This window comes from Bactrocera tryoni, unplaced genomic scaffold (assembly GCF_016617805.1).
Source record: "Bactrocera tryoni isolate S06 unplaced genomic scaffold, CSIRO_BtryS06_freeze2 scaffold_517, whole genome shotgun sequence".
NCBI classification, from domain to species: Eukaryota; Metazoa; Arthropoda; class Insecta; order Diptera; family Tephritidae; genus Bactrocera; species Bactrocera tryoni.
In genome coordinates this window covers 539,308-565,487 of record NW_024396204.1, presented here as the reverse complement: position 1 = coordinate 565,487, position 26,180 = coordinate 539,308, and the positions used below count along the sequence as shown (strand labels likewise).

The window sequence follows — 26,180 nt, the reverse complement described above, 5'->3', positions numbered from 1 at the left end:
GTATGACCCCTTTCTTAATATACTAGTTTACGCTCTTTTGGATGACTTTTAGTTTTCTTATAGTTCATTTTCAATAAATTTTCACTTAACCAATGCTGTAATATTTTAATTGCAAATATTTCGTTTGGATAAACGAAACGAAAAGTTATTTGACTTTGATAGTACAATGTGATTCTCCAATGATGATGATGCCCTTAGGGGAAGAATTATAATAAATGAATTAAAATATATATTGTATATTGGATATATACGTGCAATTACACAATTTCTAACCAATTTTGGTCGAGTTGGACTTAATCGTTTCTTGGAAGTTGGCAAAAATTCTTAATAAGTTAAAACTGACCTCTACTTTTTTATTCATATATGGATATGGTGCTTGAAAATCCTCAGGCAAAGGCCGTTCGAATGATTTGACCAAATTCTAGGAGAGCAGTATAACCGGCAATGAGACATGCGGTTATGAGTGAGTGAGTGACATGCAAATAAGTCAACAATCTTCTGAATGGAGGGGGAAAAACATGCCGAACTAAAAAAAACCATGTCAAAGCCGCTCAAAAATCAAGGTGTGAAGATACATTAAAATTCGCTGATGAAGTTGAAGGCCATCCTAGTGCTTATGAAATGTGGTTCGAGGACTGGAAAAATCGTTGACATAAGTGCATTACATCTGATGGAAATTAGTTTGAAGGCGGCAAAATGAATATTGATGAATAACTAAACATTTTGCGTTTTACTTACTACGCGCTTACACGCTTTGCTTCCTGCTGAACCTTTATATGTAGCTCGCGCTGGGCGCGAATATGACGCTTCACTGAATATAAATACAAATAAATAACAATAATATAAACAACTATGTAATATTCTGGAGTCTTCTGGGCAACAAATTCGTTACCAAATTCTATCTTCATTGTATGGCCAGTGGCGTAGAGGTCAGAAATACATCTTGATGGTCGATATAAAATAATTTTTGATTCAAGGGAATTGATGATTTCCATGATCCAATTCGATGATACATAATTTGAAGGAAGTTCTCATAATTAGTCGATAGTTCTAATTTCAATTATTCCAATTTTTATTTAATACCTAATGTACTAGTTACATAGGGATTGTCAGATTTTTAAGTTTGCCACGATATTTGTAACACCCAAAACGAAACGGCGGAGGTATATTTATAATTGCCAGTTTGTCCGTCTGCGAACTAGTCCCTGAGTGGCACACGTCCATGAAGCTTCTCATTTTTTGGAACAGCTGATATCGGACTGCCATACCAACTGACCGATTAAACTCAAGTTCTTTTTTATTTGACAAAGTATCTTCACAAAGTTTAGCTTAGATTATGATCCAAGCCATCGCTCCAGTCTCCGAACAAATCGAAATTCTAAAGCGTACGGGTATAACTACCTTCCAACAAACCGATCAAAATCAAGTCATAGATCTATGTGCTTCTGAACTAATGTCAAGATTTTTCTTTTTATTGGTCAATTTTGCACTTACCGTTTTAATATCACGAAATGCTGGGTTTCCTTAAAATTAAATCCTAATGGCTGAATACGAGTACAACTGGCACCAACTTCGAACATGCAACGGTATTGTGAGAATAGACGAATCGGAAATCGGATATAATTAACTATACCAGCAGTTGTACTCGTACGTATCGGCAAAAACTTACGAATTATAGAAAACATTACCGAGGGTTTAATTAAATTTGACACAATTCAGAATAGAAGAGGTGTTTGATTTGGATCATCAAACATTGAAAAAAAGAATCTTTAAGTTCTTACCGCTGGTGGGGGGGAAAATAAAGATCTTTGTTTGAGTGAGAATACATACATATATTCATTCTAATTTTATTTTGATATTTTCATTACTTATATACTATTTTAGAAAACTATCCTAAATAACTAAATATATGTGTATGTGTGTATGTTTGTATGTATTGCTGCATATTGTTTATGCTGCTTTATTTGGGGTTGTTTTGGAGTGTACAATTCAATACATGTGTGTGTGTTTAATGTTATCTCATCTGTAAATTTATGACTTGTGTCCCCAAGCACTTTTATTATCCTAAGATGCGTATTGCATGTAAATGCATGTGGCTGTTCATGTACATAAGTAGGTATGTATGTTTGAAAATGTATATTTATTATACCCTCAACAGGGTATATTAAGTTTGTCACGAAGTTTGTAACACCCAGAAGGAAGCGTCGGAGACCCTATAAAGTATATAAGTATATAAATGATCAGCATGTTGAGCTGAGTCGATTTAGCCATGTCCGTTCGTCTGTCCGTCTGTCTGTATATATACGAGTCCCTCAGTTTAATAATTGTTCAGATCGGATTACAATAGCATATAGCTTCCATACAAACTGAAATCATAGTTACTAAAAGAAATGCACCTGTGAAGCTAATATACCTTCGGTGCAGCCGAAGTTAACGTTTTTTCTTGTTTTTAATAGTATTTCGGCTTTGCTGATAAGTAAGCATGTACATAATCATGCATATGTATGTAGTATGTCTAGTATAAAGTTAGGAGTGAAGGCAGTTGCAGATGATATAATCTTTCAAAATATACACCAAAATAAGACATATGTATGAGAGGGCTGTATACATATGTATATGGGATTAAATTACTGGAAAAATTAACTCATCCATTCATTATTTTTACCGAATTAAGTTCAGAGAAAGATTGCCCACTTTCTTATGTAATCGGAAATTATTATAGAAGCGCTTTAAATAAATATTAGGAAACAGGACAAAATTTTGAGAGAGTTCACCTGGTTTCCGGAAAATAATTGAAAATACCTAGGATTTGTTAAGCTCACTCAAGATGGTCCAACTTAATTTTAAACTATTCGTACCACAAAACCGTAAATTAGTTCCCAAGTAGCTAATTTCTTTGCTTATTTGTTCTTTCCACTTCCTGTCCTTACTTAATTTCTTTGTCATAAATTTGACAAAGAATTTCTGTCAAAATCTCTCGCGGAACTGCATCTGATGTATTTTGGATATTCGTAAGAATGCGGTTACATGTCTCTTCCTCATATTTGGCATAAATATTGAGCATATCCAATTCTTCGTAAACTTGCTTAACGCGCGCTATCTTCTGAGGATCTAAAATAATGGGAGATTTAATCAAACCCAAAAATTTGCAAATCTTCTTATCCATATATAGTGATACCACCAACTAACCATTATGCCCATAACAGTCTGCCATAATAGACTTTTGTTGTGGGTTTGCCAGTTCCATACATTTCACCGCCAACCAGGAGCATTTGTTAGTTTCAATATCTGTGCCGATTTTGCCAGTGAATTCATATTCACCGAAACAGTCATGAAAATCATTTTGAACTTGCGAATAATGACCCAAGTCAAATAAAATGCTTTGGGATTCATCGAAAACGTGCTTATCTTTAACTCTGCAAATAATACAGAAAATTACATTAAACAAAAAATTAAGATCGGTCGTAGCCGAACATCAAACTGTCTCATAATTTCCAAAAGGAAGGGCTGAACTTATCATTTTATACTTTGGCAAATTGCCAAATTGAACAAAAAGACAGAGAAATGCTTTCAGGAGTTGGAAAACTTTATATGTTATAAGTTCACTTAATTTTGCTAAGTTATCTTACATATTGATCGATATATGTACATATACTATGGTATGCAGTAAAACGGGCGTTTTGAATATCACGTGTACCAAATTTTATCAACATATCTTAATATTTCTCAAGTTTTCGCGTGCGCGGAAGGACAGCCAGATTGCTTTTCAAATCGTCATTCTGAACATTTTTATATATAAAACACTATTTCATTATAAGTTAACAATTCTAACGTTCTGACCTTTTCGTCACTAAAATCTTTTAATGGATATATACAAATGCATACATACGAATATACTTGTATGTATGAACACACCTATTATTCTCTGTGGGACATGTTGCGGGAGTCATATGTGTTGTAAAATAGACATGATACTTACCCTGCCAAATGAAGCCCTGCAAAAACAGGCAAATAAAAAAAATGACAGGAAGTCTTATTCAACACTAGCGAATCATACGTCTCCATATTGAAGGTAGTCACATTCCTTTTAGTGAGAAGCAAATCTAATGATTGCCCACATAAACATTTAAAAGTGTTTTGATGAAACAATTCGAGAAGATCAACATAGCAATCTAAGTGGCGGAAATGTTTCTTGAGAAGCTCATAAATTCCATTCTCTATCAGGATTGCATCATTTATGGCGGAGAGACCGACCTCCTCCAACTTATGCCAACACAATTGACCACGACGTCTTGTGCTTTTGTCCAATATGTCATCGGTCATGAGTATGAACCACAGCATCTATTGGACATAAAATACAACGCATCGCTATATTATAATATTTTTACACATTACCATTTCAAAACACCAGCCAAGCATATGTGCCAATCTTAAATGTTCCGCATTTATTTGCTCGTCTTTTGCTGCACTTTTGTATGTCAAAATGGGGATTAGGCCATTTTTGTAATTTGTAAGTGATAAATTATACTGCAGACACTATAAAATGAAAAATATGTATTTGAAATTATGATTAACTAAACAAAAACCGATACCTTCCTGAACCGTTGCCCCGCTTCTTTGCTGTTGTATCGTTCAGCTATAGAGCCAAGGCCGCGCACAACATCTTGAAAAAATTAAAACTGTGTGTTAATAGTGTGTGCCACTTAATTAGCGGTAGAGAATTCTTTAAACTTTTGTTCGTTAGTGCACCGCTTTCTCATGGTTTTGGAACCTTTTTCATGGAAGCTTTTATTAAAGCTTTAAAATACGTACTTTATACAAACATATGTAAATTCAATTTGTGAAGAATTTAACTTAAAAACCCCGAAGATATTAGCGACCACATATTGAAATCCCCAATCAGACTCGGTTTAGTACGAGCAATTTGGAAGTCGTAACTTTAGTTTTACCTGGCAATACGGCATCGAAATCACGTATTTCATCTTTTGACATCAATCGTCTAGAAATTAATCCAAAATTTTGTTCCAATGCTGGTGATCGGCTGAGAAATATAATACAATACAATGTGTAAGTAAGGAAGTTTCATCCATATATGTACATACGTGTAAAATTACCCGCTTAATTGACCTCGGTTAATTGGTATGTTATTAAAAAAATATACTTTTAATTTCCCCAAGCTTATTACAAAAAAAAACTTTCTTTAAAAAGTTATCTCTGGCATCTACAATTGAAAATTCATATTACCTATTTTGTTCCTCAAATTGTTTGTTTTATATAACAATATCTCTAAATATATAAGTGCATTGTCTTCTGTTTGTTCATCATATTTTTTGCGTTGAAAGTGAAAAATTTTATTAAGGTTTCATTGCTAAGAACTAAATACTAAATACCCAAAGGGTACATATGAGTTTATGAGTTTCATTTGATTAGGCTGCCTAATTAAGCGCGATTGTAGTAATTGAACAAATTCCTCAATTAAACGAGTATCAGTTAATTGTACCAAATATTGTGCAATTTTTGAAGTCCAATTATCCGGGGATATGTAGCATAATTTTTACTCAATTTTAGCTTGCGTGGCCAGACGGACGAACAGTAAGTCACCTGGATTTCAACTCGTCTCGCCATCCTGATTATATAGTTTACATATACTATATAGTATACAATATATCTATCTCGATGAGTTTTAATTGTTACAAACAACCGTAAGGTGAACACAATCATTTACCGTCGCAACATGTTGTGAGAGTATAATAATTATGTACATATGTACACATACTCGTACATATACTGGATTTGAATTGTAATATTGCAAGTGTTGTAATTTACGTGCGAGTATATTCATAAATTTACAAACTCATTGTACACAATAATGTACGATGCGTCGAAGGTGCTGACCATTTTCACTCACCTTATTTTATTTCCGATGTAGTTTAGGGGCGCCTCTCGAGTAGGTGATGGTTTAGTAACTTTAGTTCCGGAGTGATTTGATGCATAGCGATGTGACGTGGAAGGAAAAACAGTACGATTTGTTGTTATTGTTGCTAATGTTGCTAATGTTACTCTCCACAGTGACTGCGTTTACAAAAGCTGGTTGTATTTGCCGCCATTTTCGAAGAATATAATACATTTTTCTAAATTTTTGAAGATTTGTTCAAAAATAATTCTGAAGTAAACTATCATAACCAGTATAAAGAAATACATACATATGTATAAATTAATTAAGCATTAGCAAGGGGCGCCTGTGGGCTATAAATTTGACAATGGGCGTGCTCCCACCTATCTCCCAAACGATTCGTGCTAAAACGCCTATCTAAAACTACTAAAAACGTCAGAGACAGTAAATTTTACCTCCAAGATGGTAAGAGAGGGTTTGAAAATTGAACAATGGACGCTACACCGTTCACTTTTAGGTAAAACCACAGATCACGGAACCTGCTTGACTGATTTCAATCAAATTCGGTACATGAAATTTGTATCACACAAAATGAAAATGAGCGAAATCGTTATATACGCCACGCCTACTTTCCATATAACACAATTTAAAATTCTATTTGATAATTTCCCTTTCCAGTATACGAATCAATAAGCAATAACTAGATAAAACTTTGACCTTTGAAGTATGTTACCGACCGAATATGTGGACCCCAGTACCTATAGTTGACTTTTTACTTCACTCTTATATCTTATATAAAATATTTCGAGCTTACGGGTGATTTTATATCGCTTATATCGGCCAATATATGAGTTACCTCAATGACAATTAGAAAGCAAATTTTTTACATAAGTGAATCTTTGTGTTAAAAATAGAAAAAATGGGCGAAAACTTGACCTAGCCCTGATATAACTAACAAGCCTGACGTACCTGAACCCCAGCTTTAATCCAAGCAAGTTGGAAAAGTATGAAAAGTTCGGTTTTACCCGAACCCTTTCCTTACTTCTTACATCTGAAATACACTCTGCGATTTAAAATAGGTTAGCTGCAAAGAGGGATAGAGAGCGACCCAGATCTTGCAAAGTAGCGCACTAGGTAATTGTTTTTGACCCTATGTACCATAAATAGACATACATTTAATTGAGGCACTTCTTCCTGACACGTCCTGTACGCCTATGATCTTTTAGTTATAAATAAATTTGTAGTTCATAGCGGAAACTATTAAATTTGTATACTACGTATATACATACATACTTGATTTAGATTATGTCAATGTCAGATCTATTCATATGCCAAATATAAAACTGATATCACGAAGTTTAGTTACTTCCAGCGGAAATTAAAATAAATCAGTGAATTTTTTTTTTGGATTTTAAAACAGAGAAAAAAGAAAACGATTTAAGCTTATCTTCTTCTTATTATTACTATTATTCACCTTCACTGCCACTAATATAATTTTTTGTTAATAATTTTTGATTTGAATATTGAATTGATATTGAATTCAAAACATGTGTATAGCGCCACTGACAAAATAAAACTGCACGGAAATACTACAGATTACAAAAATATAAAATATAAACGTGAAGTATCACTGCTTCTCGTATTTATAGTGTTTACTTTTCAATACACGATGACCTTTAATAAAATCATTTATAACTGTTTATATGTACACACAATATCGTGAGGTGCAGCTACCACTGCGGCCATCAAAATGAAAATATCCGTTTATTTTTGTATACACTTTATTTTTTCAATAATTTTATTTACATCACTAAATTAATATTTTATAAAGTTTGTAAATATAAACCAAGGTAGGGGCGGCGAGACTCCCATTCCGTGAGTTATTTGCCGGTGTTGGCGATCGAGTTGACGCGGATCCGTATTTTAGCGAATGTGTATATATGTATGTATACGGATGTGTATACAAATGTTGATATGGGAAAAAGGTCAGCGCGTAATAGAGCCCATACACGAGCACACAAGTGCGTTCGATCGGTATGAATTCGTTTGCCCATACACGACACACAAATCCATTTTACGTTCGTTCTTCACAGAGTTAACATGTGCGACAGCAAGCGAAACATTTCTTCGAATTTATTTCTAAAGTAGCACTTTTATATATTTCTTTGTATTTCGATAAGTTATTCCAACTTTTATTTTTCTTACACTATGTACTTATGTATATACATATATGAGCGCTTAGGCAAAAAGCGAAAACTTTGAAGCGTGATTTCTCGGTTTTTAATTTTTACGATTATTCTTAATTGGCGGACAGGATAGAAAAAAAAAAATAAACGTCGTATGGAATTAGGGCAAAGTTTATTATCATTGGCATAAAATTATCTTCTATTTAAACTAAAAAAAATTTTAAGAAAATTCAAGTTTTAACATACTTTTAAACAGCATAAAGTAAACTTGTTTTGATCAAAAGCCACTAATTATTCAGTTTTTAATAAAATTTTAAATTTTACACTTTTCTTTTGGAATTTTCTTAGTTTAACTAGAAGATAAATTCATAAAAAATATGAATCTCTTTAAATTTTTTGTTTCCGATAGAAATCGCGACCTGCATCCTGGCCGCCGTCCGAAGAATGTACATACGAGATGCATCGGGTAATTGCTTCCCAAAGGCATAATATCAAAGATTTCGTATCCAAAAAATTTGTGAAAGATGTTCAAATATATAACTATAAAGCTTAGAAATTTCGCTTGAATCAATAATTTGTTTCCCTCCCAAAAAAATCGATTTTTTGAAGCCTCGAAAGCAGGCTCTGCCCTTAACACTTGCCATTGTCCGCGATCTTCACTTTTCGGCGACACGAGAGAAATGAGATTTTGTGCGCCGACAACGCCATACACGATACACATGCTCGCGCACCGATCGTAAAAAATCAAACATTTTCGCGAAAATGGATCGGTACGCGAACAAGCCCATACACGATAAACCGCAAGCGCACACATACCGATCGAACGCACTTGTGTGCTTGTGTATGGGCGCTTTAAGAACCATGTGGTCAACGTTTCTCTTCGAAAGTATTAAACGAATGTGTCAAAAGCTGCGATGATCCAATCCTTTTGTTAGGTAGATAGTTGTCATCCTGCTGTGGTGAAAGGCAATTTGTCCCCCGGTGTGTTCTATTAGTGCATGTTGTTTTGCGATGTTAAGTGTGGTGTTCGTCTCAGGGGAGTTGAGTTGTGCTAGGGTGCGCCAGTTTTTCCAGGATAGAGTGAGGGAGGCTTAACTCATTTAAACAATAACAAAGTTCAAATTATCTTTCTAAACATATCGTATTCACTCACAAACACTTGAAGTTCAGCGAATGGAATTATCAAATTATATATGTAGAATTAAATTCCAATCATTCTTAATACCAAGGCTTTTTAAACCTAAACATACTTGTTTTGATTGTGGTGATTAATTGTAAAAAGAATACATCCGGTGAACTACTATGTGGTGTTGTTGGTAGCTATTTAGAGTATTATGAGCAATGCACGGGAGGAAACGAGGAACTTTTTCCACGACAGCCGCTTTTACTTTACCGAAATTGACCCAGATTTTATCCGTCCAAGGGCTGTTTTTTCGGTGTTCTATTCCCGTTCGGACCGGTGAGTTTTAGAATAAATTTGTCATCTCTGGAGCAACTCCTTGCAGCAGAGAGAAGGCCCTGGAGGAATTTTTCAACGTCCAACGTAAGGATCGCGAGCGAGATAATAGTGAAGGCCTAGCCTTCATACTGTACAACATAAACACCCGAACATAGGCGTGCTTCTTCGTGATGAAAACTGTTTGGTACTAAGCGACTTTAGCGCGCATCACGATCTTTCGCAATCCTGCCTGTCAAATATTCATAGGGGGATGAAGCTAGCAGAGCAGATAGAGGACTCGATGTTCTGCACAATGAATGACGAAACCCCCACCAGAATTACTGACCCCGGCATACCAAATACATGTCCAGCATGTAACGAGTCTCCGCATGACACTAACCACCTCCTTGATTGCCAAGCTAACCCTACACATCTGACAACCCTCTCCCTATGGTCCGACCACGTCGAAATAGCACGTTTCCTGGGCCTACTGTTGGGTGATCTCGAATACAATTTACCACCCTAACGGGGATTAGATAAAATTACAACAACACCACTGCGACCTCAACTCCCTCTTGCTTGGCTTTAAAGGTACTTCGGTTTAGTTATTAACAAGTGCATTTAAGAAATTTATTTTCAGATAAAAAAGTTGATGAAAATAACCTCCATGACCTCTGTAAGATTTATAAATATGAAATAATTCTGCTAAGTTCAATTTTTCCGTTTTATATCTTCATTGCTCCAATTAGACTTGTCGTTTATAGAATTTGTTTAATAAAGATAAAAAGGCATCTTTGGGTACACCATTGGACGCTTGTTGAATTTTCATTTTAATATCGTTGTATTTTCTCTCTTCATACACATGGTAGTGGTTGATAAGATCCAATTCTTTGTAAAGTTCTTTAACACGCGCGACTTTTTCAGCATCTGTAAAGAAAAGTGTTACATATTTTATATTTTACATGTAGCAATATCAACATATTTTCTCTCTGACTATTCACCTTTTTGTCCATAGCATTCCTCCATTATCTCTCTTTGTGCGGGACTAGCTTTCTGCATACACATTACAGCCAACCAAGAAGCTTTGTTGTCCTGTATATCTGTGCCGATTTTGCCACTTATATCAGAATCACCAAAACAATCGATGAAATCGTCTTGTACTTGAAATAAATGACTCATTTCTAAAAGAATAGTTTTTGATTCCTCAAATACCGCTTTGTTCTTTACACTAAAATTAATTATTTAAATTAATTATATTGAATTGAATTTAAAATTAAAGCTTCAAACATACCCTGCCAAATGGAAAGCCACTGCTACCGGAAAATAGAAAGAATAGTAGCCAGTTTTTGTATCACTAATTACATTGTATTTGTCTATATTAAAATCGGTTACTTTTTTATTTGCATAAATATTATCCATTGATTGTCCCGAGGTTGTAATAAAAGTTATTTTATGAAATAGTTCAAGTAAATCAACGTAACAATCCAAATGGCGAAAATGTTTACGCAGCAGTGCGTATATTCCATTTTCAATCATCATAGCATCGTTGACAGCTATAATGCCAACATCATTCTTTTTGTGCCAGCACAATTGACCACGACGTGTAATGCTGTCGTCCACAATGTCATCAGTTATGAGGAAGAAACATTGTAACTGTGAACAAAAACATTTTGAAATTAATTTACTTAATATAAATTGCATTTTTTAATTTCTAAAACAAAAATAAACACAGACAAACCATTTCAATGCACCATGCCAGATAGTGTAATAATTGAAGATTTTCTGGCGTGAGCTCTTCGGGTTTGACTAGATTTTTGTAGGTTGAAATAGCAAGAAAAGCACGACTCTTTTTCCCGCCTATTGCATTGTACTCCAAGGCCTGCAATAAATTTAAACAGTTTTGTTTATACAGCAATTGATTATGAAACTTCAGAACTTTTACCTTTTCGTTCCAGCTTGCGGCCTCGTCTGCTTTTAAGCTCCTTATTTCGTCGGTGAGTTCACGTACAATATCTGCAAAAAATATTACAATGCTGTTTTTAATAAAATGTAAATATGAAAGGTATCAAGGGATATCGTTTTCATCGTTCACTTATTATTATTATATATATCCCCATATTGAACCATATCTACAAAGTACGGTTATGTGAATATAAGCGCTACACCGCCATAACAACCTCAAAATGCCAAAAAGCAAACATTTGGAGAAAAAAATACCTGAGCGACTTGCAAAACAGTTTCCTATAGTTAAATGATTTCGAAGACAATTAACTATAACACAAAGCTGCTCAACCTGCCCTTATTTACAATCATTACTCGGGAAATAGGTAATGAGTAAAATTCCTTAACTACGAGAACAATATCAACCCAGCCTTCTATTTTCACTTTCAACTGGCTTCGCATGCGGTTTGACTTCAGTTGAACGTACACAAAATGTGATGTGAATATGTGTGACTCCTATATTTATGAACTGGGGTTTAATAAGTTTTATCATGCAAATTGAATGCGACACATGTATATCAAACTAAACGTTTGCATTACAATATAAAATGTATAACAATAAGTGACCCCTGTCCCGGTCCCTTTCACTGATGATGTTAAATGTGCCTATAGTCTTCAATGTACATATGGAAATTTGAAACAAATTTTCTTTGTTCCTACCTGGAAATAATGCCATGAAGTCAGGAGCCCCATCGCCTGACGCACTTACATATTTCGTATCAGGCGCATGCGTTTGAATTGAAAGCGGGCTGTAAGTAAAAATTTACATATGAATTAATTTCTAGTTCAAAGAAACAAAATAAACATTTTAAAACGAAGAAATATATATTCTTGCAAGTGATTAATTTTTCTTCATATATGTACATATGTATGGGTGAATCATGATTTTTATACTATATGATACTTAAAAGTCCGACCATGAATACTGTTAACAAATAATAAAAAAATTTAAATATGGTCGCTTGATATACAATCTATCAAATTCGTTTCGGGAAGGTATATAGTGGTTTAAAGCAAAAATATTCTACTGTTAGAGTAGCACTCATGGCGCATTTCCCTTCTGAAAATGACGATATGACCGAAGCGGTCCTCCCATTATGTTTCTTATTTTCATTTGCCTTCTATACAACTTGACACATTTTCGCGGTGTTTTTTTGGTGTTACTACCTCTTCTACGGAGGCATCATTTGTGCTAGTATGGTGGTTATAACTCTACTTGAAGAAATAACCCGGAATATTGTAAACTGTTAAACTTCAGCAGGTTTTTAATTTCGTTTACGCAAACAACATATCATCATGCTGCCAACAGGTCAATGAGAAGTAGCACCTATTGGTACCATAGTCTTGGGAAGCAATTCATAGTACTTTCGCGTGGAGTAACATTGAGGCAAAGCAGTTGCTAGCAAATGGTAAATAAACTTTGTGGCTAATGACACTCTCCTTTTTACCTAACCAAAAAAATTATGGAGACATTAGTATATAAAATAATTATTTCGTTCTCAAATACTAAGAAAATTATTGGCTTACGTAAAATTTACATACCGTAGGAATTTTACCAACAATTGTTGATGGGGCTTCTGCGACCGATGAAGATTGGATAGCTTTCTCGCACTACTTGTAATTTTGTTTGCACTAGATCCTAAAATTGTACTAACATTGAATTGTAGTTGCAGGCATTTAAGTGTACGTGACATCATTTTTATTCAAGTTTAATAGTGATAGCCAACCAAATTAGGAAAATATATGAGGAACAAATCCTGAGCACTATTTTTCTTATCTAGTTATCACTTCCAAATACAACTTATACTTTCGCCACAGTAAACATAGTATACGAAATCATCTGATTTGACTAACTTGGCAACGCCGTTCGAATTCAAAGCAGCGCCGTTGAAAGTTGTTTACAATTTATGGTGTCAACATACGCAATTGTTTTCATATGACTTTCCTCCAATACAAGAAGAGTTAGCGTAGAATTCAACGCATATACACCGCACAAATCATAAGTTCTTTAAGTAAGAAAGGGATGAAAGCTCACACGTACAGTTCTGTTTAGATTGTCAATTGGGCCTTAAGAAACCGATAATTTTGCTGGTGTGGTGCAATTAACCAGTAATATAACCGATAGGTGGCTTGCACGGTTATATGGTTAGGTTTGAATGTATATTACATACATATAATGCAATTAATTTTATTCTCTGTAATATTTACGGGTTAGGAATATACCTTTATTACTCTATTTTGTCGTAATATTTTGAAGCGGTACCTATAGATCGATAGTCTATGTTACATATTGATGAATTTTATAACTTACTTTCAGTAGTAGGCGGTAAAAGGTTTATATACCAGTTATATAAAAATATGTACATAATTTTAAGTAATTAAATCTCACGTTAAACATTTCTTCATGGTGTTTGCACAAAATAATGAATTGTTTAAAGGTACGAGCTAGTAAGTGGTAATTATTCTAAATCAAATTTTGCAAACTGACTAGAATAAGAAAATAGATTTTATAAAATTTAAAACAATAACGCTGACAGATATTTAAGGTGGGCTCTCCGGACACAAATAAAATTTAATTTCCCACATTTCTAGCAAATATATATTGTATATATATATACTGGAATAATCACTAATTTTATATTTTGTATATGGAATGAATCAGCTTTCTGCTCCTCCATCTTGGAGTTGGCAAAATGTAGTGTGATGCTAATGAGCACAAACAACTGTTGTACACTTATGTACATTATATTTCAATCATCAAAAAATAGGATTTCAAGTATACGCTTCTGAACATGTTTACGTCGATCTTTTGTCATTTTTAATAGCTCTGTTGTCACTAATTCACCAAGTAGGTGCTCTGAACTGCGCGCGGGAACTGGATTTTGTGGTGTTTGAAACTTATTTATATGCTGGTGCTGGTGCTGCTGGGCCGATGTTACTGTTTGCTGTTGATGAGGCAATTGCTGATAAAGCTGAAAAAGGAAGTCAGCGTTCGCCGGAAACATTCCCTGTTGCTGATTATTATTTGAAGAATTCGGATTACGTTGCATTGCCGCTGCAGAGGATGTTGAAGCTGAACTATCATAGTGATTAATCTGGTTATCATTTATTATAGCCTGCGATTGCAGCATACTACTACTATTGTCATCTGATTCATCGTCCGTATCTCCAACATATTGTGCGTTTGTCGAATTGGATGTATCATGTGCACTGAGGTGTTGTTGTTGCGAATGATTGTTGTTATGAGTCATACTAGCAACATTGGAATTTAGATGTACACGCGGCTTTTTTGTATGATAACTGCTACCTGTTGATGAGTCCAGCTCATCGTTATTGGAATCATTATATGCGTGTGTCGATATCTGATTGGAGGACGAAGGCTGTGCTGTTGCCTGTTGTGCGCCATTCGTGGAAGGATCTTTAAAATAGAGAAAGTATAAGAATATTTTAACATATGTGAAAATGAAAATTTAACTAAAACTAATAGTACAAGCTGGAAGTATAAATGTTTGAAGCCAGATACATGCCATTTGCAAACGCATATTACACACCTCTCACAAAACGTGAAACTAATTTAAAACATTCAGTCTTAATTTTACTTACTCCCTCCACTAAGATTTCCGTTTATACCGTCTAATGGAGAAGATAAAGGTGATTTCATTGACGAGGATGATGACGAAATACCAATACCGCTGCTATTACCATTATGAGCTACACCATTTCCGTTCAAATGATTTCCTTCACGAAAATGTTCATTATAATTTTGCGAGGAGTCGGCCATAGCGGCAGCTACAGCGGCTGCTTGATGATGATGCAGATGTGTTTGTGAAATTTGTTGCAACTGTTGTGAGGCTACTGCTGCAGCAAAATCCCGAAACATTTGATCAGCTTCTATTTTGACATGTCCATTTCCGTTTTCTGGTGTTGAAGAAGCTACCGTTGACGAAGTCAGTACATTCATAGTATGTTGCGGATCTGATTGGTGGTAATGATGTTGAGAGGCTGCAGAGTTTCCGAAGTGACCTATATTTTTCATAGATCCATTTGATTTAGAATCCATATTGAACTCACTATAATTGGAACTGTTTACCGAGTGCGGTGATGTAAGAAAATTTGGCACATTTCTGTAGGATTTTCGAGGCTGTATGTGCTGATCGAGAAATTTCATTTTTTCGAGATATGGACGAGAGAGGTGCTCATATACCGGAGGATCTCCCTGTTTTCGTTGTGAAACATAGCGTTCCCGTAAATACTTCCATCGTTTCTTACAAGTTTCAACTGAATATGAATATAATAAATATTTTACATCAAATTTGTAAAAAGGCAATACTCTTACCATCTGTCCTCAACTTTATTGCAATTGTTTGCCAAGCTTCGTCTTTAGTTTCATACTTCCCCCCCACACCGCCTGGGCCATTACTGCCATTAAGGTAATATTTTTGACGATTGAAAATAACACCATGTTGAGCGACTTCATCAATTAACTGTTCATCCATCATTTTCCCAATTAGTAGTTTATTTTTGTTGATGATAAGTTGACTCAATAATTAAGTTTAGGCCCTCTTCACTTTGATATATTCTACATGTACTTTAATTATCGCTTATTAAATTTGTTAATTAAACCATCCACAATTCTCTGTCAAAAAATTGTTAAAAACTTATGGTGCATAACTTTTGCAAACTACAATTGATTTGGACTTTTGTACGATCATTTTATATTCACTATAATTAGTTAGTTATTCTGATCGTTAAGTAAAAAAAATAAATTAATGAACGTGAGAAAAGCAACCATATATAAAACCAACTTTTCAGATTGTTTGGCAATAGATGTTGACAGTAATGGTTTTATCATTTTCTTTTATATGTCACACCGTACAGGGTGACACAGGTGATTTATTGCTTTTATTATTTCTTTACGTATTACAAATATTTAAAGCAGCTTCCAATGACTGGAACAAAAATAATGCAGAAAAACTTCCTTCAATAAGGATTACTTATTTATATGTATGTATATCTTTATTTTATGAATTATCATAGAATTTCCATAAATAATATTTATATATTATATATTTCTTAACTTTATGCTATAACTACCAACTAACGTATATTTTAATTAAGGGACTCACAAATATTTCTAATTCTACTGATTTATTTACAATAATTTTTTCCGTTGGCTTCTAAACCGTTTGAATACTCATCGTTTTTTTAGACTTTGCTGGATCCCACTGAATACCGACCACATGCTGATCACCAAAAACCTTTTTGTCTAAAAAAAGTAAGTTATTTTATCAACATGGGTTTGAATAGATTGAGAATTTATTAAGACCTACCATATTTATGTTCATGCTGCTTACTACAATCTTTGGGGCAATAAAGAACAGTTAAATCCAGGTTTCCGAAGACTACGACTTCGAGCTTGGGTATATCGGTAGCATGAATTGGAAATTCTGTAACTGGTTCAGAATTTGTATTAGAACCTGCAATTTTCGTTCTAAATGTCCTTTTGTAAGTTTGAGGTGTATCTTGTAGTGTATTTGTATTTTGCACATTACGTGTTATACGCAAATCGTTGGACTTAATATTCATGAGATTATCTTTGAATTTTATGTCTACATGGGTTGTTCGAACTGTTGTGTCCTCGACAGTCTCTTCTTTTGTAGATGTTAATGTATTTTGTGTCGTAGTAGATAGTGAATGTTTAGTTGAGAATAATTTGAAAGATCTTAAGGGCAAATCTCTCGTAAGCGTTTTACAAGTAACATTGCTCCTTATTACTGGTAATCTGGCCGATAATGACCTGCTTGTGTCAGACTTTGAATTAGAGAATTGATGTATTATTTGCTTATTCCCTTCATTTGAGATATTACTCTGAAAGGGATCACAAATTCTTACAAGACCAGTGCTTTTTTCTAAGCTGCCCAAAGGGGTTTCTGATTCAGCGGATTCTATAACACTACCAGCATTTTTAAGGTGTTTGCTGATAAATTCTTTTGGATTTAAATGTTTCGTTTTGGCTAATGTGTCTCTAGTTGTCACACAACCCGAATTCTGATCCATTTTCAAATCTTGTACAGGATTGTCTGTACTTGGAGGTAACAAAATATCCACTAGCTTTGAAATTTGATCAGAGTTTGCGATTTTTCTATCATTTTCGATGTCGGCATCACGAATAGGTTCATATGTACTCGGAACTCTAACTTGGAACTTGGAACTGTAAGCGTCAATAGAATTTGTGTTGCTATGGTTTAATTGCACGATTTCTTTTGTATATGTTCTTATTTTCAAAGGAGTTAGGGGTGGTGTGCCTAGGTCGCGTGGTTCTGTAATTACTTTACCTCTCACTAACGACAATTCCGTTGGCTGAGTTTCTACGCTTTTTGTACTGTTTTTAGCACCCCTAAGTTCCTGTGTGTCATTGAATCGAACTTTATCGCGCACAGTTAGATTCACTTCTGTGTTGGTGGAGTCCGTTGATGATTTCATAGAAGGTTCTATTAAATCCTTACAGATATGGTTATGTTTACTGTGTAAGTTTTCTGCTGTCACTACTTTAGCCTCAGCTGTTGCTTTTAGTGGAGCTTCCGTAATTTTTCCGATTTTCGTTTCCGTCGTAAAAGTAGACAGATGCGCTTCTACTGAGTTTTCCGTTATAAAAATTTGATTTTCACTTGAAGTAGAGTATTCATTTGAGTATTCGAATTTGTTGTTAATTTTATCCCCAACCTGCCTTGCCCTCTTCAATGTCGTTGGTTCCGTTGTCGTTACTGCTTCTATTTTTTTCTTAATTGCTTTCATTGATGTTTGTAAAGCAGAGATCTTTGACGAGCTCCCTGATTCTTTGTCTTGCTTAGTATTTGTAGAGTTTACTGTCACAGATCTTTCTTTTACAGTCGATGTTTGAAGCTCACTGATTTGAGTTTTTGTATTTGTTGTTCCGTCATCATCACCTTTAAAAATCTCTTTAACATTCTTGTTTTGTTTATTGTTTAACATTTTCTCTTTGAGTTTTGAAAATATTTGAGAATTTTTCGTAGAATTTTTCGGCTTAGTATTATTTTGGCTCTTCCATGAATTCTCTTTGAGCATAAGTGATTTGCTGACACTTATCTGTGAGTCTACATCTTCACTATTCCCTAAATCTTCATCTCTTTTCACTGCGGCGATATGAGCAGCTTTATTACTTTCTGTGAAACTTTCCATCTCTTTAGCGGTGATCTGGTTAGCAAATTCTAACGGTTGCATGGTGCTCATCGAGTCTTCTAGTTGATTATCAGTATTGAAGTTTGAAACCATTTGTGAGAAAGATTTAGTTGATCCCAATTCGTATTCATTTGAACTGATAATATTTGAATTTTCTATGCTTTGAGAGTTAATTTTAGGAGTTTCGGTAGTCAATTCAGTATCGGTACTATCTTCAAAAGTAGGTATTTCTGAGGAAGTGATGGTGGAAAGTTCTTTATCGTTTGGCTTAGCGAAAATATTTTTCAAGGAGTTGTGGATATTTGTAGGGCCTGTAGTTTCCAAGTCATCACTACAATTTTTAGATGAATTTTTAAACAAAGGTTTTTCTACGTTAATTACATCCAGTTTATTCGGTCCAATATTTAATTGCTGATGTATTGTGATGGATTGATTATGTAATTCAAAATTGTGTTTCGGCACATTTCTTCTAGCTGAGCGAACAGTAGTATTTAGCATTAATCTTGTTGATTGGGTCGTCGAAACGGATTCTTCATGGAGAGCAGATACTGTGCTTGAAGATATTACTTCAAAAGAGCCTCCTTCATAATAACTGGCATCGGTACCATCATGTAAATCATTCATTATACCTTCTGTATCTTTACTTTTTGATTTTTCTGTTGGTTTATTTCTGTCGCTCAACGCCCCACTTTGTACGCATTTATCTGTTGTCGAAACTTCAGTAGTTTCAAAATCCGATTCATAGTCATCGTAGAAGCCAGGCTTTTCAAATTCATTGGAGTCGTATTCACTATTGACGGTTTGTTCAAAGACATTGCTTTCGTTTGACTGAACTGGCTGGATCAATAAACTTGATCTTATACTTCTAATTTCATTGTGGTTTAAAGTATTTGTAATAGGGTCAGGTGTTGTTTCTGAAATTATTTGATTTTGTGTCAAGTTTCGATTTAATGTGTTGAAGAAAGTGTAATGAATGAGTGAGTTAGTGTGGAATGTTGGAAGTAAGGAAGGGCTTAGTTCAGGTGTATCTGAACATTTTATGCTCTTGCAACTAACAAAGATCAAAGACCTTAAAATTCCTTCAGGTGCTTGAAAAATTTTTTATAAAAAAATGTTGCTAAAAAATTAAGCTAATCAAATTTCTTAAACTACAGTTCTACATATATCTTCGTTTAGTGATTGGTTATGGTTATGGTGGTTCGCTTACATTCATACAAGTATATTAACAAGTTCTACTCTTATGCTTTTTGCCAACACTTTGCAAGAGTATAAAAATCATTTTAAGTCGTCTTAAACTTTGACTTTGTCGACGGTACTATATTTCTAGAACATTGTGGCAAATAATTGTAACTTATCGTGTTTCAGAGTATGTCAAAAATGACCATTCACTTAAGTTGGGTTATTGTAGTCTGCCTTAGGAGGGAAGATATAAATTATAGAGCATTGCACTGAAAAGGAGGTCATACATGGTTGTTAGTCATTTCCGAGTCTTGTAATTCGCAAAATAACTTTACCTACCGCAGGACTATTGAGAACGATCTGATATTTTATATGTTGATAAATAGTTTTAGTTGAAAGGTAATAATGTTATAAAGTTTCGTATTACTATTGTATTCTTGGGTTTGTGAGTGATGATAACTAATAATTTAAGTGAGAAATTGTAACTTTTCTTTGTTATTTTCATCGTTCATACATACCTGAAGTGGAGGTAGAAACAGTTGGCTTAATTTTAGTCACATTAATAGATTCTACAGTGCCTAATGGAGAAGAATCATCTAGTAACGATGAAGTTGTATTTGAAGTCACCGGAGGTAGAATCGATGAATCAGTAGGCATAGAGGATTGTATAGTTCTTGAATGGGTCGTTGGTAGTTCAGTTGTTGTGGAATCTGGTGGAAATAAAGCTGTTATGGGAAGAGTAGTGTGCGGTTGGGAATCGGAAGTGGAAACTGTTCCGGTTGTAATTATTTCGACGGAAGATGAGTGAACAGTCGGTGAACTCATATGCAGTATATTTATTAAAGAGGTACTAGTGTGAGATTTTGTTGGTAAAGAGCGATCTTCATCTGTAGAACTTGAAAAACTTGTTGACGACGATGGAGTTGTTGAACTGGGTATTAAAGGAGTTGTAGTTATTTCAGCAGCCGCTGCTAACCTGGTATTTGTTGTAGAGAAGTCTCTAGGTAACATAGTTATAGGAGTGGAAGGAGGTGTAGAGTGTTTCGTTCGTGATGAGTGAAATATTGAGGAAGCTGTTGATGAAAACGCTATTGTGGAAGAACTGGTTTGTAGTTTTGTTGGAACGAATGGAACGAAATCTATTGGTGAGCTGGTTTGAACTGAAATTATGTCAGGAGAAGAGCTCACAATAGATGGATTTAATGATGGAAATGTTGGAGTGAAAGCACCTACAACTACTGAATTAGTGGTCGGAACAGCTTTAGGCGCAAAGGTTTTAGTAGAAGCAACTTCGGGTGATAAAATAGGACTTTGGGAAGTATTGCCAATTGTTATGGGCGGAGAAGTTGATGAGAGGATTATTCCGTTCGAATTTCCTGTTGGTGACGAATGGCTTTGTAATAAGGGTTCTGTCGATGTTACGCCGAAAGCAGAAGCTGTAAAAGAGCTTGGTGTGTGTGCAATTATTTCTATAGAATTTTCAGAGCTTGTATCAACCATTTGTTTAGATGGTGAAGTTGTTAATGAGTCAGGAAATTTTGAAGACGTCGTTCTTTCGTTTGAGCTAACGCTGGCGCTGATTGTATCTAAAGAAAATAAATGTGAATTATAAATAACACTTTGAACCAGTAATATAACGTACCCTCTTTAGAGCAAGATAGGGAATATTCCGTTGGGTAGTCACTATCATCCAGTGAGTCCATAGAATAATGTGCAGGATATATTACGGGAAGGTGAGGTAGTGGTGGTGGCCTGGGAAATACCAATTCAGATAGTTGTATAGAATCGCAGGCGACTTCATGTTGCGGCCGACAAGTACCCTTTGCAGGATCAAAAAACTCTAGCTCTGGACATCTGAAAGAAATACGTAAACATATGTTTAATATGCTGCTACTTGTCCGTCCCTGAATATTTAGCATACTTGAAGCGAGTTTGCAGATAGAGCGACCCTTCCTTAACACATGTATAGTAGAGAGAACAATCCGTGGGCGTACGAAAAGTGCCGTTTTGCAGACATGGTGGAAATTTGTGCTCACAGTCCTGAGGTATATGCGAACTATGGAGTGAAACTTTTGTTGGATTGCAATGAGCGCCGCATATGCACTTTTCGTTGTGCGGCGAAAAAATGGTATTTCGTGGACACGAATGGATGTGTGCTTTAAGATCTGCATCACATCTGTAGTATATCGAGCAATCTGTTGAAATGGGAAAGCGGCCAGGTTTTACACACACTGGAGTGTAGTCAGGGGTAGGATACGGAATGCACTGCGCTTTGGTAGCATCGAACGACTTTTATAAATTAGATTAAAGGTATTTGTTGTTTAGACAAAAATATATGAAACTATTTCATGATTTACCTGCAGGTTTTGACACTTCCCAAATATCACACAATCGGGCTTACAAACGTAGTAGTATTGCCGTTGACTGGGATGTGGCTTAATGCCCACAAAGTTACTGGAACAACGCTTGTGCTGTTGGAGATTCAAAGTGAATATAGTGATGTAGTGGTATTTAATAATATTATTTTCTGGACACCTACATGGTCGACCAACACTGGTACCCCTCCGCCGGGAAATGACCGTAATATACCACGCTTTTTGTCAAAAAAAGTACCAACTGGCTCATGGGGCTGTAAAGATATATCAGTATAAGTTTAATATTAGGTCTTCAGTCTGCTCATACCCACATATTTCACGTGAAATTGTATTAATGAAATAATACTTACAACTTTTGAATTAATCTTAATATGCCACAATATTTAATTCTCAGAAACTCACCCAATAAGCCTGGGAATTCGGATGACCGTAATAGAATGGGTGCACTGCCAAATTACTTTGAAAATGATGTTCAAATTGTGGAGTTGGTCTATTATTTGCACTTGGCAAAGATCGGGAAAAAGCATATCCCAAACTTGTAAATATGATATATTCTTGAAGAAACCGCTTTATTGTATAATGACTTGGAGACATTTTGCTAAGTATTTTTGTGGCACAAGGAAACTTGGTTACAGCAATTAGTATTCAGTTAGTTCTATTGACGCAATTACTCGCATTTATTACACTTCATTTATTCACCATGTAATTTGTACAAGCAATATTGTGTCCTTGTATTTCATTTCAAATGCTGGTGGCCGTTTATGTGCGATGTTTTAATATTCTTAAATCTGTATTTGCACAAATTGTTTTTAAATCAATCACTACTCTTCTAAACTGAACACACTTCACAAAGCACTTCCGTTTCCACTTTCCGCGGTGAAGGCTTTCTAACGCCGTGCTTAACTTGCTTTGATTCGTTTATTCTGGTAGACTTAAGGTATTGTCCACATTCGCACGGGCGGCGGTTTATTGCTTATTATAATTAAACATCAGTTGCAGTCTCGCCTCATGCAATGCACCCGTTCGAATGTTCTATTTACATTTGGTGTGTAGCGTTTATAACTAAAATGCATTTGTGCTCCACAGCAACGGCGACGGCGACGGCGACGGCACTTGCATAACGAGCTCGAAACGTGTATGCTGCGCTTTGTTGTTGTACCTGATAGCTTGGTCTGCTCTGTTCGCAGCTTTGAAAGTGCCGTAATGGGCGAGCAAATGAAAGCACCAGTCGACCAGCGGTCGGTCGCAATGAAGTTTTGTTTTCGTCAAATGTTTTGCGTTAAAGCACTTAAGCGATAATAAGCGCGTTTCTTCTTTCAACGTCAGCAAGAAGACGTCCCAATAGCTGCTTGGCGCTTCAAGTGCGCTCCCACAAAGCCAACGAAGATAAAAGTATGTGAGTCATGCTGCCTGACACTTGAGAAAGGTGAACCATGCAAATAAATGAACATAGTGGGCAATTCTTCTTACCTTCTTCCTTTTCCTGTTCTCTTGTGCACCTAACAGAATCACCATGTTATGTCACTGGTGTAGTGTGTGGGGGAACTGTTTTGCCAAAATTATCTGAATTACTATTGTGTAGTATATAATTACTTTCAAATTATTTTATTCATGTCCAAATATGTATGTATGTATATATGGATGCGTAATAATTTCAAAATGCTACTTTGTGTTCAACGTAGCCGTTGAGTTAATCTGTTTGCTTGCATAATATCCAAATACGAATAGCAGAAACATTTGAGCTAAAGTAATAAGTAATGTCGAGTTCGGAAATTAATTGTGGCTAATTGAAAGACCAAGAGAGACTAATCTCAAAGGAGAGATATTGCTATATTTATTAACATAGCTTGGTATCATCTCACTTATAAGCATGCTCTTGTTTGCTCCAGATATCGCAGATAATGAAGTTATGTAGGGAACAATATTGAAGTTATAGAGGGAACACTTCTCCAGCCTGCTGAACAGCAGTGGAAGTGCAACATCTGGAGATGGCGACCCCCTTTCCCCAATCGATGACGATCGAATAGATGTTCCATTGCCCCACGATAATGAATTTCAAATAGCAATTACCCGCCTGAAGAACAACAAAGCGGCCTGGGTCGATGGATTACCGACCAAGCTATGCAAATACGGCAGCGAAGAACTAACAAGGTACATGTATCAGCTTCTTCGCAAGATACGGTGGGATGAAAGCATGCCTGACGATTGAAACCTAAGTGTACTCTGCCTAATCCAGAAAAAGGGTATATAAGGTCTTATCGAGCGTAATGTGTGAAAGACTGAAGCCCACAAACTGGTTGGACCTTATAAGTGTGGCTTTAGACCTAAAAAAGCTACTATTGACCAAATTTTTAACATGCGCCAAGTCTTGGATACGACCCGTTAAAGGAAGATGACAATATAATACGAAAAGAAATTGCATCTATCCCCGCAAAGCTAATACAGCTGTGTAAGCTGACGTTGAGCAACACAAAGTTCCGTCAGGATAGGGAAGGACTTCTCCGAGCCGGGTTTAAGACAAGGAGACTTCCTATCGAGTGACATTTTCAATCTATAGCTGAAAAAAATAATACGATCTGCAGAGATAAATAGGCAAGGTAAAACATTCTATAAGAGTGTACAGTTGCAGGCATACCCCGATAATGTTGGTATAATTGGCCTCAACAACCCCGCCGTTAGTTCTGCTTTTTCCAGACTAGATACGGAAGCAAAGCGTATGGGTCTGGTTGTGAACGAGGACAAGACGAAATGTCCCCTGTCATTAAACATACAGTAGTCGCATTCGCGACTTGAATACTACGTAACTGTTTACAGTCATAACTTTGAAGCCATAGAAAATTTCGTTTACCTTGGTGGTCTCTATTATCAACACTAACAATATCCTGCTCTATGGTGTGGAGGCACAGACAATGAAATCATTTGAAGAGTCGGCCTTAGGATTATTCGAAAGAGAGGATTTGCTTAAGATTTATGGTTATTTGCGCATTGGCAGTGAATACCGTAGTCGATTGAATGATGAGCTGTACGAGATATACGACGACATTGACATACTTTAGCAAATCAAGAGAAACCGTTGTAGAGATTAAATGGAGAAGTACCAGGCTGCACATGATATCTCGGCTATAACCGCCAGTCTAATTACTAGCAAGCCATCGGTAATTTCGTGATTTGATCGGACTTGCGTAGTTTAGGTGTCGGGACATTACTATCTATGTACATATATTAAACGCAATTTCAGCTGCACAAACATCCCAAATAATATGAGTTATAATAATAATATATAATCTGTGCAGCTATGCACGACCGTTGCACCGAAAAACTATTTCCTACTAATAACGAAAACAAAAACAAAAAAATATTGGTTTCCGGAAACTTTTCTTAGTGAAAAGAATGCATATTAATTGAGAAGAAAGTCAGCGGTTCGTACCTCTTGTTATTAAATATTTATAATGTTTTAATAAAAGGCCGTTGCAGAGCTGTTGGTGAATGTACTACCGGTTAGCGGTCGGGCACATGCCCAATACATAAATGTTGGCTGCACACATGTAAATAACGGCGCGTGCTAGTGGCGGCTAAATGATTTCAGTAACCAAAAAGAAAATAAAATTAAAGTTATTATTTTTTAAACAATTTACTTTTTTATGACCAAACAAAACTCTCTAAAATTCACGTTTCAGCTATAAGCTAAGAATGTGCATATATTATTATATTCGCTGATTATCATATAGATAATTGGGTATTCGAGATTTCGTGCACTTCCATATATGTACATACATATATAATATATACATTATGGATGATTGATTGTGAACTTGTGTGAACTATTTTTGCATAACATAATTTTTGTACTCTTGCAACATGTTGCGACAGGGTATAATAGATGTCTTCATCGAACTCAAGTACAATCC

At 35.4% G+C, this 26,180-nt stretch overlaps 3 protein-coding genes across 3 annotated transcripts; all 3 read right to left on the bottom strand.

The window, feature by feature from the left end:
• Window positions 1-2,474: 2,474 nt before the first annotated feature.
• On the bottom strand, window positions 2,475-13,622 carry LOC120781250. Its single transcript, XM_040113398.1, has 14 exons — window positions 13,061-13,622; window positions 12,179-12,267; window positions 11,460-11,530; window positions 11,256-11,396; window positions 10,809-11,170; window positions 10,519-10,745; window positions 10,265-10,444; window positions 5,909-6,041; window positions 4,950-5,041; window positions 4,593-4,663; window positions 4,396-4,536; window positions 3,980-4,341; window positions 3,190-3,416; window positions 2,475-3,111 (listed from the first exon to the last, which is right to left on the bottom strand). The coding sequence occupies exons 1-14, from the start codon at window positions 13,213-13,215 to the stop codon at window positions 2,927-2,929; spliced, it is 2,436 nt and encodes an 811-aa protein (XP_039969332.1). The 5' UTR covers window positions 13,216-13,622; the 3' UTR covers window positions 2,475-2,926.
• A 99-nt stretch (window positions 13,623-13,721) lies between these two features.
• LOC120781220 (putative uncharacterized protein DDB_G0286901) lies at window positions 13,722-16,334 on the bottom strand. The gene is made up of 3 exons (XM_040113349.1): window positions 15,855-16,334; window positions 15,122-15,796; window positions 13,722-14,936 (listed from the first exon to the last, which is right to left on the bottom strand). The coding sequence occupies exons 1-3, from the start codon at window positions 16,015-16,017 to the stop codon at window positions 14,269-14,271; spliced, it is 1,506 nt and encodes a 501-aa protein (XP_039969283.1). The 5' UTR covers window positions 16,018-16,334; the 3' UTR covers window positions 13,722-14,268.
• A 273-nt stretch (window positions 16,335-16,607) lies between these two features.
• Window positions 16,608-23,233, bottom strand: LOC120781284 (mucin-3B-like). The gene is made up of 8 exons (XM_040113480.1): window positions 22,675-23,233; window positions 22,437-22,526; window positions 22,255-22,368; window positions 21,819-22,186; window positions 21,540-21,751; window positions 20,416-21,483; window positions 16,849-16,971; window positions 16,608-16,784 (listed from the first exon to the last, which is right to left on the bottom strand). The coding sequence occupies exons 1-8, from the start codon at window positions 22,864-22,866 to the stop codon at window positions 16,696-16,698; spliced, it is 2,256 nt and encodes a 751-aa protein (XP_039969414.1). The 5' UTR covers window positions 22,867-23,233; the 3' UTR covers window positions 16,608-16,695.
• Between the last annotated feature and the right edge of the window lie 2,947 nt (window positions 23,234-26,180).